The sequence below is a fragment of the Tenebrio molitor genome, chromosome 5, assembly GCF_963966145.1.
Source record: "Tenebrio molitor chromosome 5, icTenMoli1.1, whole genome shotgun sequence".
NCBI classification, from domain to species: Eukaryota; Metazoa; Arthropoda; class Insecta; order Coleoptera; family Tenebrionidae; genus Tenebrio; species Tenebrio molitor.
Window position 1 is genome coordinate 18,720,968 of NC_091050.1, and position 21,507 is coordinate 18,742,474.

At 33.3% G+C, this 21,507-nt stretch overlaps 2 protein-coding genes across 5 annotated transcripts in view; both read right to left on the minus strand.

Moving 5' to 3' along the window:
* LOC138130067 (adenylate cyclase type 6) overlaps positions 1-21,507 on the minus strand; it is a 366,957-nt gene that overhangs the window by 285,395 nt on the left and 60,055 nt on the right. The gene's annotated exons all lie outside the window — the stretch shown is intronic.
* Positions 18,466-21,190, minus strand: LOC138130070 (uncharacterized). The gene is made up of 3 exons (XM_069046429.1): positions 20,553-21,190; positions 20,178-20,392; positions 18,466-20,111 (listed from the first exon to the last, which is right to left on the minus strand). The coding sequence occupies exons 1-3, from the start codon at positions 20,559-20,561 to the stop codon at positions 19,808-19,810; spliced, it is 528 nt and encodes a 175-aa protein (XP_068902530.1). The 5' UTR covers positions 20,562-21,190; the 3' UTR covers positions 18,466-19,807.

Here is a 21,507-nt window from a genome sequence, read left to right on the forward strand (position 1 = left end):
TAATAATTGTAAATCTGATTGTGAGTATTTGCAGTTGGTAACAATCTAATCTAGTTCTCTCAAAATTTAAACTTCGTAATTATCTTGATTACTTTTATGTCCGATTTCATAACAATTTAACTAGTTTACTTTAGACTTTAATCTTGGTGAATCATCTGGGGCATTATTTCATTAGCGTCTACACTAATTAAATATGCAAATAGCAAACTATTTACATTCCGTAATCTGAAAAAAATCCACGCCACAAAAATTTTCCTACGAGTTGTATATTTCATTGTGGTTTTAACAAGTTAAATAAGCAGACAGGGAACAGACAGTAATGATGCATCAACAAGGCCTTTCATTATTATTAAGTTGGTCGCGCCTTCACCGCAACTCATTGTTTGATAACATTACGTATTACCGTAAAGGATATTAGCATTTATTCGAGTTAAATCTTGATTCAATTTTGATTTTCCGCATATTTTCCGGTTCGCATTTTCATGAAAAAACTTATCTAAATTCTACAGCGCTCATCCATCGCGTCCTCTATTTACATTCATTTTCAAAATCCAAATAAAAACAACGCTTTATTGTTTCTGGAGTATTACCTTCGAGCTGAAATTTTTCGACGCGTTTTTTACACTCTTTGTCTTGTATCTATTTACCGAAACAACACATGAGTGAACCTCATCAAACCATTCGATTTGATTTGGTGTTTTCAACAAACTGCGGAAAATCAAATCTCTCACACACAATTACAGAAACGCTCTTCCTAGTCAAGATTTTAGTTCAAAACTGATTGAATATTAGATATTCAAAACTCAGTTACAACTGCAATTACGGAATAATTGAATCAGCAATTTGATAAGTTTATGTGGTGCAGTTGAGCACGTTTCTGGCGCTTTTACGACTAGATGTAATGCATCATAATCAAACCTTGTGCACACGGTTATAAAATTAAAAGTCCAGTTATGTTTTAACTAGATTAATATAAATCTAGATTCAAAGCGACAGTTGAATTTGCTACAAAATTGTTTCGAGTTTAGTATGGATGGCAAACGTGAGCAAAAAACTGGTTCCATTAAACTTTCAAACTGAGCCAATAACAATCCATATTACATGTGGCAACCCAATCAAAACGGCTAACAACTGTTGTCCAATCGCTGATTGAGTCCGCAGAGGAAAAAACTGGGGTCACGAGGGGATTGCTGAGGTGTGTCCTTTTCATTTCAGCAACAAGTCCAATTTGGACAAAAAGTTCTGACTGTAATTATTATAGCTTTGCAAAAAATTTAATTTGTCTGATGGGCCACTTTTTTAATTATCCTTCCCTTCGGGTTCTAATTTTAAAAATAAAAATTACGTTATCGGGTATATAAAAATTTACCAAAATATTGCTAAATCCCGGATTTTTTTATCACTTTTAATTTTTAGTAAGTTATCTACATCTAGTAGTATCTCGATTAGATTTTCTACACTACTTCCATTACAATAATTTATATTCATTAATGTCATCGGAGACCGACTTATCGCGGAATCAGGGGATTCAAAATCTAAGAAATTCCTTTTTGAGAGGATTTCCCTTGCCATTCAACGTGGAAACGCTGCAAGCATTCGGGGCACTTTTCCAGATTCCGCATTATTATCGGAAATTTTCGCATTGTAAATTAAAAATGTTATTTTATGTTAAATTTTAATAAATAATTATTTATATACATAGTTTGTTTCTTAGTACAAAGTGTCTATAAAAGAACGTATATCAAGAGTCCTGTGGAATTCGAATATATTTGATTTTTGCCGCTCTGTAGCATATTGTGGTACCAAATAGAAAAACAGAGGTTATGTAAGTCCATTAATGACAGGTTTTTAATAAAAACTATTGTAAGATTAATAATCAAAACAACTAAAGCTACGGTTTCTTAGAGAAGTGCGCCGCGCACAACTCACGGTAAGTCGTGCGCTGCGCACAACCGCGTAAATCTAATCAGTTGATATTGATGGAAGCGTTTTCTTAGAAAAAGCCAACAATGCGTTCAGCTGAACTTTTTCTAAGAAAACGCTTCCATCATCAGTATCAACTGATTAGATTAACGCGGTTGTGCGCAGCGCACGACTTACCGTGAGTTATGCGCGGCGTACTTCTCTAAGAAACCGTAGCTTAAGACGTCGAACAGACAACTGACACTAAGATTTAATAATTTGACATTTGACTGTTGACATCTGATTTGACGGCTTAAGCTACGGTTTCTTAGAGAAGTACGCCGCGCACAACTCACGGTAAGTCGTGCGCTGCGCACAACCGCGTAAATCTAATCAGTTGATACTGATGGAAGCGTTTTCTTAGAAAAAGCCAGCAATGCGTTCAGCTGAACTTTTTCTAAGAAAACGCTTCCATCAGTATCAACTGATTAGATATTTACGCGGTTGTGCGCAGCGCACGACTTACCGTGAGTTGTGCGCGGCGTACTTTTTTAAGAAACCGTAGCTTTAAACGGCTCGACATAGTTCGACACAATTATATTATAGCCACACAATTCCACAGGACTTTTTTTATAGACACTTTGTACTATTGTATTATTTGTTTTTTCTGTGACCAAACATGAAAATAATGTATTGGTCCAGTGAAAGTGCTTTTCTCGAGAACCGTTTTAAGTGTCCTGCAAAAAAGAAAATGGTTAGTTTACAAAGAAACCCTCGCAGAAAAGTAGTAGAAAAAAATCTTACATTTAACCTTTGTAATTATTTAATAACATTTTTCCCACGTGAATTTCTGTCTGCTCTGAGTATCTGTCTATGAAAATACATTACTTTTTATCTTCATTGTTCGGCGAAATTCACCCACGCGAAGCCGGGTCAACAACTAGTCATGTTATATAAGTTTTCCTTTTTGTATAGGCGGAAAATGGCTGTCAGAGAATTTCAGTACAAAACAAATCGAACAAATACAGGATGTCCCAAAAATGGCGTACTAACGGTGCACTACGATGTAGAAGAGATTACCGTAAATGACAGAAAAATGTAAAAAAATCTATTGGACTTATTTGCTGATTTGGCGATCTTTGAAAGTGGCACTTAACAGTTCAATTATTTCGAAATATATGTATTAAATTGTCATGGCAGCTACTTCTAATCGTACATATTATCACAAAGTACAAGATCACTTACTACCAATATCTAATCCTCATAATAGAAAACATTGCAAGGTAATGATGTACGAGTATATCTTTGTGTACATTGTATTACCGTTAATAATAATAACAATAATTGATTTTTTTGTCTGAAAATTTTGTTCCATATTTTTTTCATGTACATTTAAACATCCTCGATAAGATAGTAAGTAGTTAGTACGCCAATTTTGGGACACCTGTATATAAGGTATTATTATATCATATTATTTAACGGGAAAATTTATCCAAGGGGTGTAAAATACTAAATCATAGGTAATTTGACACTTGTTTTTAAGAATATAAATTAATAATATTAGCATTAAATTCGTTTTTAGTTAGAAGACATATGTATATGCCGTTCACGATTATTTTAAACACGCAGGAGGCCGTGATATTTTTTTGTTAGATTGGCGTCATTGACGTTTCGTTTTTAAATATTCGCATTGTTGTCAATTCCGTCATTAATTTAGTTAATAAGAATTTACCCAGAACTGCCCTACAAATATGTATGTTTCATTTCAATTACAATTTTACGATTATTGTTCCTAATGCGTTCAATTATTTAAAAAATGTAACAACTTGGGAGCAGTGTTCGGTTGAATTATAACCTAAAATAGATTTATTAAGACAAATCACAATACTGCCAACTAAAATGTCAGATTTTCATAGATAGTCCGAATTTGAAATAATCGTGAATGGTTTATAGAGCTTTTCACAATTTTCTTTTTAAATATAAATAAATAAGTGTTGTGCCTTGTTGCCAATCAATGCTATACTCGTATTATTGTTATATCACAAATCCGACGTTAGGTTCACATATTTTGTTGTTTTTCTGATTTTTTTTAATTTTGTTACTATAGCTGAGAGAAATAAACACGTATTTTACACAAAACCTGAATGTGAATAAAAGAAAAACATGAACACACTACATAGTAGTTTTGTACAAAGTGATCAAAAAGAAAACATATCAGAGCAGGGGTTGCAAATTATCGGTCATGTCTTAGCGGAATTCTATGCAAATAAGCCTTCAATACATGGGCGCAGACCACTACTTTATAGTAAATCATACCTCATGAATTTTAGACGTTAGAATTATAATTTTGCATTATATTATTATTATCTGATAACGGAGAAAATGTATAAAATCAACAAGAGCAACATTTTACATTCGTAAGAATAGGTGATTTACCAGCTTTATTGCGAAACGCGACACCACTGGGAAGCATATTTTTCGCTGAAGTGACAAAGAAACGCCAACAATGTGCTTTTGTTAACCTAGAAAACAACTTTTCGATTTTAGCAAAGTTTACAGAGGTTTACTGTAATTGTAGGCAGAATAAGTGGTAAAATGAGTTTTACCATTAAAGATAAAGCATTAATTGATTAAATTAATTTTTAATAGATGTTTTCGAGAGGTGGGCAACCAATAAAACGACTATGTATAGGACGTATACATAGGTATGCGTATCATCACTCTAAGATAAACTTTTCGATAAAACAAAAGATGAGGTAGCACTCTTGATTTGTTTTCTTTTTGATCACTCGGTATGTCTCCAGAAATGTTTTTTTGAAAAATATTTTATTTTGTTACTATAGCTTAGAGAAACAAACACGTATTTTACATAAAACCCGAACGTGAATAAAAAAAACATGACACAACTAGTAGTTTTGTAGAGCTTAACGAGTATTTTATTCAGTTCCTGATGATCTGACTTTTTGAAAGCTGGTGATGCGTAAAGCTAATGAACAAAGCTCGAAATTTGCAATATAGCGAACTGCACAATACCTGGAACATGTGATAATAAAGCCATTGGCTGTAAATTTTAATATGGCTGTAACATGTTATCCAGATGTAAAATGGAAAAAGTGTTGGATTATGTAACGGTATAATTTGTTGGGAGCTGTTACATATGCGGTTCACGATAATTCTGCGCAAGGATCTTGAGAAGTTCACGGTCCGCGTATAATAGATAGAAATTTAATGGAGCTAAATATAGTGTTACCCCGTGAAAATGGTTGACATGTTTATATAACGCCTTTATATTGGATAACAAACTGTAACCGGATCGATTCGAACGTCAATATTGCCGATGATATTATTAAATTTGACAACACTTCACAAGCCCATAATGGTTGAAGGGGCTAAAAACTAGCAATGAAAATAATAATACGTGATTTGTTCGGGACATGAAAAAGTTTCAGAATGGAGGGAGATGAGCAAAGTTGTGTTTCTGGTCAAAACAGTTCAGTAGAAAGGATCGATTGAAGTTGTTCGAGTTCGTCCTTTTGAAACGAATTCATTTGTTAATTATTCAGACGTACGATAATTGACTAAAAAGGGGATTGCAGAACATGACACATTATTCAGTAGTGATGTTCACTTTTTAGTAGTTTTAACTGAACAATGTGCAATAGGCTAATAGAGGATAATTTCTGTTGCAATAATTTTACTCTTTCTGCAAGCCGGAATTAATGAAGTTGATTAGAAAATTCACGAGTTCAAAAATATTTTTTTTATTGTTTTAAAAAACGTCAGTTAAATATGTACTTCAAGGAAGAAATTGTATCTGCGATCTAAAAAATTTAAAAGCCAAAAAAAGGAAAATTATTCGGGCAATGTTTTTAAAACTTGATTTCTCTAACTAGCAGTTGACCTAGAAAATATTCGCTGTTGGAATAATGATTGGTTTTTAAATTATTGTTTTGTATTTTAAATATACGATGATTACTAAGATGATCAATAAAAGAAGAACTATTGGTCTTCCAACTTTAACAAAAGTCAAGAATCTATTAGGATTATATGTAATTATATTGCAGTGAAATTGGTATAAGAAGATTTCTGCAAAAATGATGTATCTGATGGTAAACCTCTACCGGAAATAGACCGAATAAGTGTGTTCAATGTTATTTTATATCATGTCTGCTTTGTTTAAAAAAAAAAACAGAGTGTGTCGTAAAGACGCACGATAGAAGTGAAACTTTTGTATTACAGGGAAACTTTGTAATTATTCATCAATCACTTTTAAATAGCATAGATTGTGTTTATTATTCATTTGATACAATGGAGTTGGTAGTAGGCATCTCAGCCATAATTTTTCTCTTGTTCTTTCTGCGCCTAACTTAGGCATGTTCACAACAAAATTGTATATTTAAAAGAAGAAAATAAAAAAACGATAACACTAAACAATATCGAAATGCGTAACTCATTGTTCATTTTTAAGCCTCCAAATTAAAAGAGAGGACATTATCGATAAATGCCGTGAGTGTGACAAAGACAGAAGTATACACAATTTTCAGGGATGTTTGTATCGTGTCAAACAGGTTAACTTACATTTAAGTGAGATGGAAATATTGGCGCAACCGTTGTGCGAGACACAGCTCCCACTCGACCCGACAGTGTTTACCCCCACCACTTTTCGTCACACAAAAAGGTTGCCGATCAGAATTTCAATACCCTCCCATAAAAAGTTTCACTTCAAAAATTGAGAAAGTAAAAAATTTTACATTTAAATCAGAGGATTCAATTATATATTGCATAATAGAAAGATCGTCAAGAAAAACATTTGTACAATACAAAGACAGCCAAAAAGAAAATTACAAGAAATTAATCAATAGTTTCGTATAATGCTGACCACGAAAACTGGGAAGTAGTAAGAAGCCAATACATACTCCAAAACAGATCCTTATACCATGTGTAACAGAAGAATTCAACCGAAGTCGAGAAATACTAGCGGAATCCTCCTATCGTATCGATAGTTCCAAACAATATATACTGGGTGTCCCAAAATTCGCGGAACAACTCAATGGGGCAATGTCACCTCATGTTAGAAGGTAATGACAAAAATAATTAAAAAATTCTATACCTCTTAGATTTGAAGATATGAGGGTTCAAAAGGTGCAGCTTTGATCTCTTTTATTTTAAATATTAAAAAAGATTTTGACTATTTGTCCTTTTACTAGCCAGTGGCATAATAATCCTGAACGGTTGTGATCAGGTTTGCAATTATTTTCTCATTATTTCCAGCATTTCCAAGTAATAATTTTATGTCCGTTTTACCTCAAATAACGTATGGGAACATGGCTTTGATTTTTCTCTCTCATTTCCATGGATACAACAAAAATGAAATATTTGAAGACTATTGTGATACATGGAATGTTTTCAAATGTTGCCACATTTAGTGTAAAGCAAGTTTGACACGATGCAAAATTTTGTAGAAAATTTGTTAGAAAAAGAGAGAGAGACCCTCGATCAGGACCAATGAACGATCAGGATCATAGTCTGTCTTTGTCATTCCTGATTGTTCATTGATCCTGATCGAGGGTCTCTCTCATTTTCTAACAAATTTTCCACAAAATTTAGCATCGTGTCAAACTAGCTTAACGAATAGGTCCATATTTTCTACAAAAAAGAAGATTCATTTTTTTAAACATTTTTACCTGATATTTTAATGACTACTCAAAAACGTACTGGTAAGCTGTTCCGCAAATTTTGGGGCACCCAGTATACACATTTTAAATGAAAACAGTGAAGAATAGAAAAAGTTGAGTATCATTACTCGTGTGTTACCTTCAATCCAAAAAGAATATTTTCTTTCAAAATCTGGTTAAAAACAATATTCTTGTTTTAAGCTTGTTTGACACGATGCTAAATTTTGTAGAAAATTTGTTAGAAAATGAGAGAGACCCTCGATCAGGACCAATGAACGATCAGGATCATAGTCTGTCTTTCTCAGATCCTGATCGTTCATTGGTCCTCTCTCATTTTCTAACAAATTTTCTACAAACTTTAGCATCGTGTCATACAGCCTTCAGAAAAATTTTTTAGATATTTTCGCCACAAGAAAAAAATTCAACTAATGTCATAAAGTACTCGTATATTTGTAAAATGACAGTTTTTGATAAGTTTTAAAATAAATAATTTTATACAACATGGAAACAAGTTGAAATGGATGTGGTGTGTGTATATATTTTCTTTGTACTTTCTTGAATATAAATTGAAATTTGTTGGTAACATCATTGCAACACTTCACATTTCCTTATGTGCACAAAAGGATGAAATGTCTCTCATTGTATAAGCGTGATATATTTTGCAATAATCATACTGAGCATACGAAGGTGGAAGACGAATGCTTGGCCCAGATGATTCTTTAACACTTCTGATTAGATTTTAAAGCTACGAAATGACGTTGTCGATTATGTTTCCAACAGACCAGTGAATAATTAATTCGTTTAATCCTGTCAAGTCTGGACGTCTGTCGCCTAATTTGGGCGCTCATTACAAATGGATGATGAAGTTCTAAAGAACCTTTTAGAGCCAAATACACATACACCGTGTAGAATGGATTTTGGTACATAGGCACTTTACGTGTAAAGTAAAAGTAAGTACACAATAATGGAAAAAAGAATTGAAGAATTTGTCAAAATAACAATAGCTGTGAAGTGTAACCGAGGTGACAGCCAAAGATGACAATCTATAATATTTGACATGTCAAACTTGGAACTGGTCGCTCCGGATAGAATGCAGGAAATGTTGCTTGCATGTTTCTAAAAGACAATCCGGCGTAATCCATTTTACGAAGTTAATTTTTTCTCCTTTGTTAAAAGAGTTCATTCTTTGAAGAATCAGCAAACTCGTTACGTTTGTCCAAAAATGAACTTTATTATTGTCGGGATTCATGGCTATTACTACAGGGTTATTATAAATGATTGTAGTCGAAGCAAGCCATGCCCATGTTATGAAATTTTTGCCGCATTCAGTTTTTAAGTGAAAATGCGATGGTGACAGTTTTATTTATTTTTTTTTTAATTAACGATTGAATCCAAAAACATTCAGTTGTTTTGCAACTAATTCTAAAAATGTTAAGTTGTTTTGCACCCAATTTAATTTATTAAAAATGAGACAAAGTGAGACATTTATTAAACTCTCAAATTATGTAGTTGTTATTAGTTATTATTAACTTTATTAATATCTCGACATAACCTAAATTTTTATATGATGAGATTTTTCACCTTACAGTCTATTTCATTTAATTATGCAGTGTAGAATAGCATAGGGACTATTTTCCCGTCGTTGATTGGTCAAAGTGAGAGAAAAGTTTACACCAAGGCAATGCTCGATTTTTGATAACTACTGTCAAATATTGATATTTGATCGTTTTTGTTTTATTAGTGTCAAACTTATCGAGTTTTTGTATGAAACGCGTTATTAAACTACAATACTACAATTCTGTTATTAGAGTACCGCTACCGTAAGTTCCTTTTTGACTTTTTTTTGTTAATTTTGCTTGGATTATTAATGTTTTCAAATTTGCCGCGTTCGCCAGTGTGAAACGTTCTCCATTCGAAGCGACATCTACTGCATTCTTAAATGGAATAGACTGTAGATCAAAAGTGTACAATGTTGCCAGCTCTATTTTGGGTGTAAATTGCGTTGTTGGTGGTTCTTTGATAAAAAAAAAAACAGACTATACATACTATCGTGCGTTCAAATGAAATTCTGGCCTGGGAAGGCGTTGGAAACACTCAATTGTTGTACTTTTTAAAAGTTTAATGCATGTTGGCAGCTAACTTAAAATTTAGAAACAAAAAAAAATCTTTCTTTTTTTTCTTTCTTTGCATTTGCAATGTTTTAAATTAAAAATAGAATAACCATGAATAACTAACGATTCCTATTCTCGAAGCAAGTAAACCCGAAATATAAAATTTAACAATAAAAGGTGGTGTTGGGTTTCGAAATAAAAAATAAAAAGTTTTAATTGTTGTTTTTTCATGTTACATATTTCTAATTCCGATATAACAATTTTTCCATTCTATTTTCGTTCGTTTCATTACTCTAAAAAATCTCGCTTTGTTAAGCTTACTTAAGCGCTTTTTGCTCTTCTTCTGCCATTTGTAAACATATTTTTATTCACAGCTCTTCTTCCATTTTTAAATCTTTCAGCTTTTATATCAGTCGAAATTCGAGTTTTAAAATCCCTTCTGCATCCCTCCAAAAATGTTTCCTATATTTTCCCTCTTTGTACCGAAATTTGTACTTACTTTTTCACTGTTTATTTTCAGTTCTCGCAAATAATTGTACAAATAGTAAATATTTTTCTAAATTTTTTTGTGACCGACATCCACAAGATAATGCTTAACTTCAGCCAGCACAGAGTTGATTCGCCTCTACTGTTCAGACATTAGGCATTTTGAAATAAATACATACCACAGCGACTTAAAAAAGTCATACAAGTGCCAAGAAAATGTTTAAATCACCGTAACATTTTTTGCTACGTGTGTGGCGAAGTAACTTTTGAAACTTAAAGGTGCAAGTTGCACCATTCATTAAACATTGTTATCATCATTATTTTAGTTGGAAACATTTACTGTACGAGCAGCATATTTTAGGCTTCTTAGCGGATGAGGAAATGGTTCTCACGTCACTGCCTATTGCAGTTCCAATGATTTAGGGAGAATCAAAAGGTCAGCCAACAGACTGTTATTTCTATTTGACAGACACAACAGGGCTCCCATCTAAAACGAAGCTACCTTAAAGAACCTCGATTTAGATCCTACAATGAGACCACTACCTCACAGCGAAAAGCTGTTTGTGTGAGAATGTCAAGGAAAAATTATAACAAGCGATGATGCTCAAACAAAAGAAGAAGAAGAGGATAGATAGCATTCACAATGATTCTAATTTTGAAGTAAGCATTTCTTCTGATGTGCCTCATTTACTGACACCAGAAGAAAGAGTTACTTGGTATGATTGTGTTTTAAATTTGTCACGGAACATCAAGAATGTTGGTAAAAAGGGTAGAATCTTCTTCACTGTGATCAGGAATATGCTGCTTTCGAAATCGTCAAGACCAATTTAATTTCTTTTCACAACAACAAAATTTTGTGTATATTGTAATCGCTAATCATATTTGCTCTCTAATATAGGAATGAGATCTTAAACTAAAAAGGAGCGCTTGTTCAGTGGCTTTTCTTAAATTAGTTTTAAATCTGTCCCTCTGCTTCCAGTTTTTCTAAAATAGATATATCAGTTTTAATTGACCTTTCCTAAATAAAATTAATAGCATAATGGGTACTCCGCTGTTACACCTTGTCCATACAGCAAATGGTCAATTAAAAGCACTCCACTCAGCAACCTAGTAATCAACATCTACATCTTGGAATTTTAACTCAAGTTTAATCTTCACAAATCTATACAGATCTCAGATTTTTATTTTAAAATTTAAATCATTGTGCAAAACATTTAGTTACTCGGTTATCTTATTACATGGTTTTTATAGAGCTGTCTGTAAAAATACAGTATATTATTTTTATATGATATGTAAACTAAATTTTAAACAAATAAAAAACTTCTTCAAGTCCTGAGGTTTTGGCCACAGTTCCCAGAACACTAGCAGCATTTCCTCTTTGGATAGCAATACTTATTCTTTGCTGGAAATAGCTAGGGGACTCGGAAACACCAGATTTTTCAAGCAGCAACTTGCTTATATCTTTAAAAAGCTCTTTAGCATCTGGGCTCCATGGGCCAAAGGTTTCTAACGAAAATGCGACAAAATTATGATTTTCTTTAATTGTACAATATTTGCCGTGTTTTAATTTTTCGGCTGAAAGAGCAGCGGAACCTGATTTTCTTGAACAACCATCTAAATGTGTTGCAGCCAAGGTATCAACACATGTTACATCCCAAACAAGTGTTCTACCACGTTTCCAAGGAATTAAAGTAACCCCATCTGGTCTTTTACCATCTTCACGAAGCAATCCGTAAGGTTCAATAATACAAGGAATGTTGACTGAAGAGAAGGTACGCTTTAAAATATCATTTAAGGCACTGTGGCGTGGAATTCTACCAGCACTTTTTAAACACGAAAGACCATGATGACCCCATTTATCCACCTGAGAGCCACAAATGCAAATGTGTGGATGACAGATTTCAGATCCAATTCTAAGAGCAACAGCTATTTGAAGTGTTTGACGGTCCAATAAAGTACCAAGGTTAGAAGATGGTAGAGCTTTTAACCAGGCTCCAGATTCCAATTCAGAAACAGCTAGCAGTCTTGCTTTATTGCAATGATCAGAAGAATCCAAAATTTCATTAAACTTTTTGTTGATAATTGGAGCATCCCATAGTCTTTGCAAATTAGGTGAATCAGGTATCTCAATGCCGGGACAGAGGAGCTTCCAACAATCCAGAGCTTCTGACAAATATTTGATCTCAAATGTATTGTTTAAAGGAGAGAGTATACATCCGATGAGAGCAATTGAAGAATGTATTGAAGCAAGGAATGCAACTGAAGATAAATCAGTCACTGAACGGATACCTAGTCCACCAAAATCCAATGGAAGTGATGCTTGATTCCATGAGTTTGAAGATAATTTAATATTCAAAATTTTTTCCAAGGTTGATTGAATTTTTTCATCAAAAGCTTTACAATAATTTTTGAATTTCCAAAAAGGACAGCAACGAAGAAAATAATTAAGTTTTTATAGAGTAAGTGTTTGATCACCGAACAGCGTAAAATTAAAAAAATTACCAAAAGTGCGTCTTGAGGAAATAAAAAATATAATTATCAATTGTTTCATTCTCTTTTCTCTGTGTAATTATTGCAGAACCAATTTTATTTAATTAACACAGTAGTTCAAATAAATACAACTCAACAATTTTTAAGCGTACTCATTTCATAAAATAAAAAATTTCATGAATAGGAAAGAAAGCAAAAACCACTTGCTGCATTGTTCGACGTCCATTTTAAATTTAGACGAGTTTAATTAAAATTTCGTAATTAGCAACAACACCGAATAAAACAAACGCTAGATCGTTAGATAGTATTTCACGGTGAAAAAGCTTTATTGTTTCAAAATGAATAGATCGCGTCGTCATTGTTTACCGGTTGAAAACGCTGAACAACCACAAACAAATTTTCTATTTATCCATGAAAAAGTTGGGTGAATCAAAAATGTGAAACCAATACAAACGGCACAGATGAATCGATGAAAACTTTGTTGGAAGCGACGTCCACGGCTAAATTTCCAATTAAGCACGACGAAATCGCCAGAGACTTGTCAAAATATTAACTGAATTTCAAAGCTCCAAGTTAGAATATTGATGTGCATATGCAAATGTGTATTTATATTTATAATGTATGTGTAAGCTCACAGAGGTAAATCTGCACAAAAGAGAATTTGAATATTCATTGTACTAGACGAGGGCTCTTTGGAACTACTCGAACAAGTTTCCTAATTCCTGCCATCCCCAAAATATAACCTTTTGTATCCGGAAAACAAATCTAATGGAAATTTAAAGCATCGTCCGCCTTTTTGCACCGCATCGCCATGGGAATACACTCAAAATAAATCTGCTCCCCTGCAAGAATTAATTTATTTTTTATTAGGGGCGCACAATCGACGTGAAGTCTCACAAGATTGCCTGAAAATGCCCAAAAAGACGCCTTCGAGCTTTCCCTTTTCACTCACTTCACCTTCAATATGTCACAAGTCGTTATAGAAATATGTATTTCAGTCGATCCTTTGCATGTTTCTCTTATTAAAATCCATTTCAGACAGTTTCTCTTCGCAAAATTAACTCTGTCTACACTGTCAAATCTGATGCTCTATTCGCTCGGAGAAAATTGTATCACCTCGTCCGATTTATTGTGCGGGTTATAAATTTCACGCAACCGAAAGCCTTGAAATAGATTATCGATTCAAAGCTACGGTCAGATTTAAATAGGATAGCTTCCTATAGAGCTTTATCCTGAGTAATAACCAATCAGGATAATTGTGTAATATCCTTGATGTTTCATTTCCTTGCGCTAGATGATAGCTTCATACGGATGAATGAAGGACAATTGACAATAATTTGCGACCGACCCAAAATCTCTAAATCCAACCGGATTCAGTCATTTTTAATTAGTTTTGAATGACTTCTGGTTTTACCATCACCGCTTGCAAAGGGGCAAAGGTAATGCATTTTTTTTTTTTGAAATTCATCACCTCACACACTTTTATGATGAAATGAGATTATTTTTGAAACCAAGAAAATACAAAATTTTATATGAATTAGTTTCCAGCTTTTCGAGCTTTGCAACTCTTCTGTGTAGTTTCCAATGGAATAATTTTAGTTTAATTTCTGGGAATTATTTCTTGGTGATAGTGAACGCAGTGAAAGCTGAAATATATCTCGCCAAAGCAATTTGATTGTTGTGTGAAGACGAGGCGAGGAGTTGTATTTTCTTTGTTTTACATGTAGACAGTACACAAATAAAGTTTGTCGGCATAAATACGACAAAGCTTTGCCTCACAAAGCACTGAAGGGTTTCATAAAATAATTTTCGACACTGACAAATAATACGGCATGAAAGACATAACATCGCTCGGTTCCGTTAAATATAAATCCAGAAACAATCATTTTAAGCTGTTTTTGTGCCTCCGTAATATCCATATTTGAACAGGGTGAACGTCAAGTCGATTCGCAAAATCGTTTGGGAAATCAAACAAAAGGAAATCTATAAAGGAATAGCATTTTCGTCGACGACCACAATAAGAAGTTCCGAGAAAAATTGCATACAAGCCCGTGAGTAAATGTTTAAGCGCGTTATTGAACTCCAGAGTAAATTTAAAATAGATGAGATTGGTGTAATGAAAATTTCTCATTAAAGTTCAAGCTCAGTCACTTTGTGACTGCCACACGCAAAAAATTTCAGGGGGATTAATTAACTTGCCCCAAACATCTACATCTAATCCTCCAATATGAACAGTAATAATTAATAACTTTACCAGACTTTGCCTAAGTGAGAGAATTTTTAATTAATTGAGCACAACAAAATTGTAACACGTTTAGCTCTGGTATTCGGTGCTTAAATAAACCTCAGGGAATGTATTGCCTGTCTGTTTGAACGTTTTCCTAATAAAAGTAAAAAAACATCCTCGTTTCCGATATCTTTGGTTACGAAGCAATAAAATAAATCAAGAACAGAGCAAGATTCTGTTTATTTTGTGACGGGTTTCCCGAAGAATCCTTTCGGTAATAGATTGTTTAATAGAATGGATCGTATTGATTGATTTGCTGACATTTTGTTGATATGACTGCACAAAGTGCATCTGTTTAAATCCCACATGAGACTAGCTGGCAACGTTTTCCAATTTATTAGAGTTGGTGAAAGATGAAAAGAATTTGAGATCTAATGTATCATTTTTTTCGAAATACAATTATAGCGAATACTCCGGAAAACACTGTACAAATCATTCATCTTTGAGGTCCAGTGACATCACCTCCATTTGCGACACAGGCGCGCGCTCAGGACAAATCCAGACATTTGTCGAGTACTCTTCATCCTCACAATATTTCAAATAAATCAAAGTAAAAGCAAAAACTGTTGCATTTTATAAACATCTATCAAATTTCTTAGAGAAACAATCTGTCCTTGAAATTTTCAAATTCTAGAGTTCAGTTAATAATTATGACAAATCTACATTTCCAGTAAAATGATCGTTTTTGAACATCCCGACAACTGGCTGGAATATTTTCTAAACCTTATTCTGGATTTTCGGTCTTCCTTACGTCTATTAGGTAATTACTTTAAACGCGAAAATAAGTTTCCTTGTATTTTTCTAGTTTTAATGTTTTTACTCACCCTCTCTAACCTAGATGCCCTTAACTTCCTTATTTAATCTAACTTCTCTATATTTGGATGTCTAACAAGAAAACAACTTTGTTGAAAACTTCGGGCACGATTTTCTTCACCGTGTTACCGCATTTAAAATTAACGATGCAACGTAGGATACATAAATTCATACACTTTGATAAGATCAAATTAATTCCTCATTGGACATGAAAGCATTCAGACAAGCAGCGGTGCAATGATAATGATGCAATTAATTACGAGAGCACTAAGGTGGAATGTCTAATTAACGGTTCAGACGACACTTGGTGGACAGATAATCGAAATATTTGAAGTTACTGTGACCACTATAAAGTTGGGATGCTCTAGGCGTATTATGGGCCACAAGAAACTAATTATATCGCAGCTAATTCGTCTGGTGTTGATGATGATGATGAAATGGTTTCAGAACGCAAAACTGTTCTCCGCTTATTACTCACGATCATTTCGCACAATGTCGCTTTGTCTTTGATTTCAACCGAAACAGCCCTCCTAATCACTAGAAACAAGATACCAGAAAGGCGCAGAGCTTACTTACCTTGCATGGTTCATTAGATTAAATTAGATTACACACCCCAGCGTTGTCTCTTTATTGACACCTTCCCACCAACAATTATTCCCTAAGTGATTTACGAACGGGAAGGGTTAGTGCCCCATAACCGTGTCCAAAGCTCGCAACTGTCTCATCTTTCAGCGTTAAAAAATTAAATGAGGAAAATCATTTTTGCACGAAACGACGAGACGGGGCATTTTTCAAAGCTCGAAAGACTAAATCGTCGAAAAATCGCTCTGAATAGGTATTGAACTGTTTTAAATTTCAAATAAAATGATATGCGCCACATTTTCCACCTTCGATGTTCTCATGTAAAATTCACTTTCAGAACTGCGTCTACGTGTTTGTTAAAAGAAAATATGGAGCTTTTGTCGAGTCCAATTTAATTTTCACAATTTGCCAGTATGATCACGTTTCGGATCACAAACAGTTTAATGTTGCAGAATGATAGGAAATATACGATGTGATTTGTTACAACGTGATATTGATATTACATATTTGATATATGAAAATAAAAAAAGAGTTGGCGTTGCTGATAAAAAAAAATAAAGTTCTGGCTTAGACCCACATTGTTAATCTCATGTTCGGCACAAACAAAATATTATTGTATTTCTAAAACCAGAGTTTATTTCAACAAATTCACAAAGTTAATACTTTTTAATATGGTGTTCTTTTTTATTCTTTGTTCTATTGTTTTTTTTAATTTGGTCTTAACCAACACTTACTCTATTTTGGTTTATTTTAAAATTATCATTCTATTTACTCTAATACTTACGAAGAAACAAAGATTATGGTAAAGTATGTGAAAAACTAATTCGAAAGAAAATTCTTCCTTTACTACTTTAAAGGAAAAGTCTTTATAGCAAATGCACTTTATTATTTGAAAATTGCTCACGTGCGTTTCAACGGCGAAGCTGTTATCACTGTCGCTCTGATAGTGCCAGTTTTGCTCTCAAAACGCGCGTCAGATTTTGTGTATTTGATGTAACGAAAGTAATTAAATTACAACATTTTAAAAAGCCACATTATGTGGCACGATATGACACAGGTAGTAATATCTGGATATTTCAAAATATGCAGTGTATATTTCATGTGCGAGTGTTTGTTTCTGTGGTTTAAAGAGCTCCATGGCTCCTTGAAATTTTTTAGTCACCGAAATGTGTTTCACCTTTCGTAAATACTCATTTACTACATTTGTTTACTACTCTATGGTAATTATCTCACATGGTCATTAACATTCACGTTGATATGAAGGTCGTAGTAATGGATTAAATGGATAATAAGAATAATACGAAGATCACCTTGTTATTAAAAATGATATTTAAAAAAATATATTTATTTATATTTCAACCAAGTTTCATTTTAATATTTTGCACTTCGTGAGAAAATTAAACAAATATTGAACAATTCTGGTAAATGCATTTTATCTAATCCCGTGGGATAAATGACACTTTACCCACTCATTTGAGTGGAATAAGGAACTTCATTACCGGACGCATTTCATTACTCCACTCAGTGGGATAAGTGAGCTTCATTACCCCACTCAGTGGGATAAGTAAATTATTATTCCACTGAGTGGTGTAATGAAACTGGCGGAAATAAATAAGATTTACCTTTTTTTTTAATTCGGGGCGGTCTTAGATAAAATTTTGTACATAACACGTGGGCTAAAGCATATTACAGAAAACTCGAATCCTGTAATATTGCCTTTATCCCACTAATTGTGTAAATAACTATTATAAGTACATGTTATTATGTTCTTTTAATTTCCGCATAACCATTTTCTTTGACTCATCACTTGATCAGTCAATGATATAAACGATTTAAACTACTTCATCAATGAAATATTTATTAATGTATTGACACTGCACTTTGCAAATAATAAGTTTAGATTAGCTTAAACCCTTAGAAACTAATATCTTGGTTCATGTTTCATTTAATTAAATTTGTGCGAAAATCTGTTGATGTCTTTTAAAAAATTTAAAGGTATATAATGCATATGGTCAAAATTGTTTAGTTTACGAAAATGTTTTGCTATCTTTATCTTCTCCAAAAGATAATAGGGATGTCAGAATTCGGAATTAGGGTAAATAAAAGACAAGGAAACTGATAAGTTTTGGTTTATCATTTATTTATAAAATTCAAAGAAAATTCCAAAGGAAAGGAAGAAGATATTTACATCTACATTATATCCACGGATTGAGTTATAAAGAGGTACTGACAACAAATTTTTAAGTTTGAATTTCATAATTGTTGATTAAGCCCTGTTTGGCTTGAAACAATTTTTTATTGTTTCCAAAACACTTTATCAAGCAAGAGTGCCTTTTTCTGAAAAATAAAAAAGTGTTTCTTCCTCTTTGCAACTCAGTTCGTGGACATACTGCATATCGAAGCATATCTACATTAATTTAGAATATTTGCTTTGGTAATTTATTATTATCCTAATAGTCTACAAATTCTTTCCAGCACATTGTGTTGTGCCAGGATTATTTTTTGTGATTGCTTGCCGGAAGATTTTGAGGTCTTTTTTTAGTTTAGTTAGTCAGCATATAGATTTGTTAACATTGTGTTATGCAAAAAGGTGGAATAAACTGCACTAGTAGACCACAAACATTTGAAGTAAAGGATCAACATCCTTATGCCAGTATAAAACATTGAATTGAGCATTTTAAGAGGGGAAGAACTGACCTCAGAGATGAACATCAGTTTTGACCGTCCCCCATGTTCGCCGGATTTGACACCTTTGCATTTGAAAGAAAGGACTTAATAGCTAATTATGCAACGAGTTGCAAAATGAGCGTCTTTTTTGCACTAGACATGACAATTGGACCACGAGAGTCAACGAGTGGTTCAACATTCCGTGTGCAAAAAAATAGCCATTTTGCTACTAGATTTTTTCTAATTTAGTTACGAAAAGCACACATTCTGATTAAAATCTGTTTAAATCTGCTATTTCAATAATTTTCCGGGATAATACTACTATCGGGGAGTTGCTATGGGAATACTGTTGGTTGTTTCGTAAACAATAAAAATAGTCTGCTGTCAGATTTGCATTTTACAAGATTACATTTACAAGAAGAGAAGATTCTTCTTTACCTTCAGACGTTGAAGAGGTTGCGAAAGGTGCAATTTCTAATTTGTTACCAAATAAATCAAGGCAAATATACGAATCTACTTATAAAAACTTCGAAAAATGGTGCTAATACCACTTTTTAACACTAGTGATAATATAATGTAACTAATGTTACTTTTTGACACTGGTGATATGTGATAAATGAGGCACGTTTGACAACTAAAATGACATATCACAATGGTTGCTTTTCGTAACTAAATTAGAAAAACATATTTAAATTGTGATTTTAGAGTGTTTTGACAAATGATTTGTAATTATGTATCGTAATTTTATTCGTTTTTTACTTCATCTTATATTACTTCCGTAGCAAGTAAGACTTTCAACCTAAGTTCCCTCCTACCAAACTTCCCAGTGTTGCAGATGATATTTCAGTTTTTTGTTGCGGAGCGCCAGGACCAACCTCAAATTTCAAAAAATCTGAACCTATTAGCTTTCGAACCGATATCAAAAATGGTCGGAAACCATTCTCGTCAGCTACATAACCAATGGTACGAAAAATAATATCATACATTGCGTCCATTTCTTTGATTACGTATTGACCTCTGACCGTCTGAATTTCATTATCAGTGCCGGCATTTTTTAATTCGCCCACCTCGGAACGTGCTAAAGGATAGTCGTCAAAGCTTAAATTCCAAAATATTGATTTTCAGGTACTATTCAACGTAGCGCTTAAATTAAGTCACACTCACCTAAAAGAATAATTTCCTGATCCGTCATTTGTTAAATTAAATGCGGGGTCATCTGCAATTGGTGGTATTTCTATTTCCTTAAAGTCTTTCAAATTACCAAAATGCGTTTCAGAGTTTTCGTCGATTATTGGTACGTTTGTGTCATCTTCAGCAGTAGGACTTTGAGGTCTTCCATAACCGAAACAAACAAGAGAAAAGAGAGCAAGTTTCTGTAACTAAAATAGTTCCATTTAACGTTTTGCGCACTTTTAAAAACCTACAAAGTATTTGACAAAATTTTCACAAGAATAATCCCATAGCAACCTATTATCCAATAAATTAGGTTTTAAATTGACATTTGATTCTACTTGACTAAAAAATTAAGTAGGTACTCACGAAATTCATGTTGAACAAAACAAGTCAACTGACGAGTTTCTTTGCGTAATGTCGGTTTCATCGTAACGTTTTATATTTTGTTGCGAAGGTCGCAGAAATGTTAAATTAATTATGAACCTGAGCGTGAGTGTATAATATTCGTTATAATTAGATTGAAAATTAAATTTTCTTCAAAATAAGTAAGTGTTAAAATGAAATAATTTTGATACTTCATCCGTCAATAAAGAATTTCCAAACTGGTTTTATTCGTCTACATAATCTTTTTTTACAGCACTGCACTAACTGGAATAACTGGATGCTGCATTGCAATGTCTTCCGCATGTGTTGAAACGGTGCCTGATGGAGTGGGGTTTGCCCAAGAGTTATCTCCTTAATAGTGAGCTAATAGAGGGCGCTAGTGTTATGTTTGTCAATAGTTATTTGTGTACCAAGTCACAAAGTCCGAGTCTGAGTTTTCTGGCCGAGGCGCAGTCGAGGCCTGAAACAGGCGAGGGCAAATGTCACTTTTTGGCAGAGGTCCACATAAAAAATGTTAGGCGACCGCACGAATTACAAAGCAAAAGACATCATTGGAAAAATTACAAATTTATTTTGTATCTATCAGCTATTTGCAATACAATAATGTACTTAAAAAGAAAGAAAAAACATTTTAATATATGTAGTTGGTTTTGTCGGTTTCGTTGTTAACTTACTAAACAGATCAACAAATGGCGCCACGGTTCAGCGTCCGAAAAAGAATTACTTTTCGTCTGCTTTTGAGAACGTAAAATTATCGCTTTCATTAAGGGCGCCTAAAAAAATATTTAAGAAGTTGCAGCCACTGGTAAAGATTACAAAACTACTTTCGCAGCCTCGCAGGTGCACTGCTGTAAAATGATTAAACCTTACTTATTATTGTTATTTATGATTCCTTCTCATCTAATGATAATTTGTTAGACAACAACAAATCTTTTAT

Bases quoted from the DNA above. Each gene is read 5' to 3' on its own strand.
- LOC138130070 (XM_069046429.1), bottom strand. The intron at 20,112-20,177 runs GTGAGTGTGACT...TTGGAATTTAAG, and splicing joins TCAGGAAATTATTCTTTTAG to CTTTGACGACTATCCTTTAG.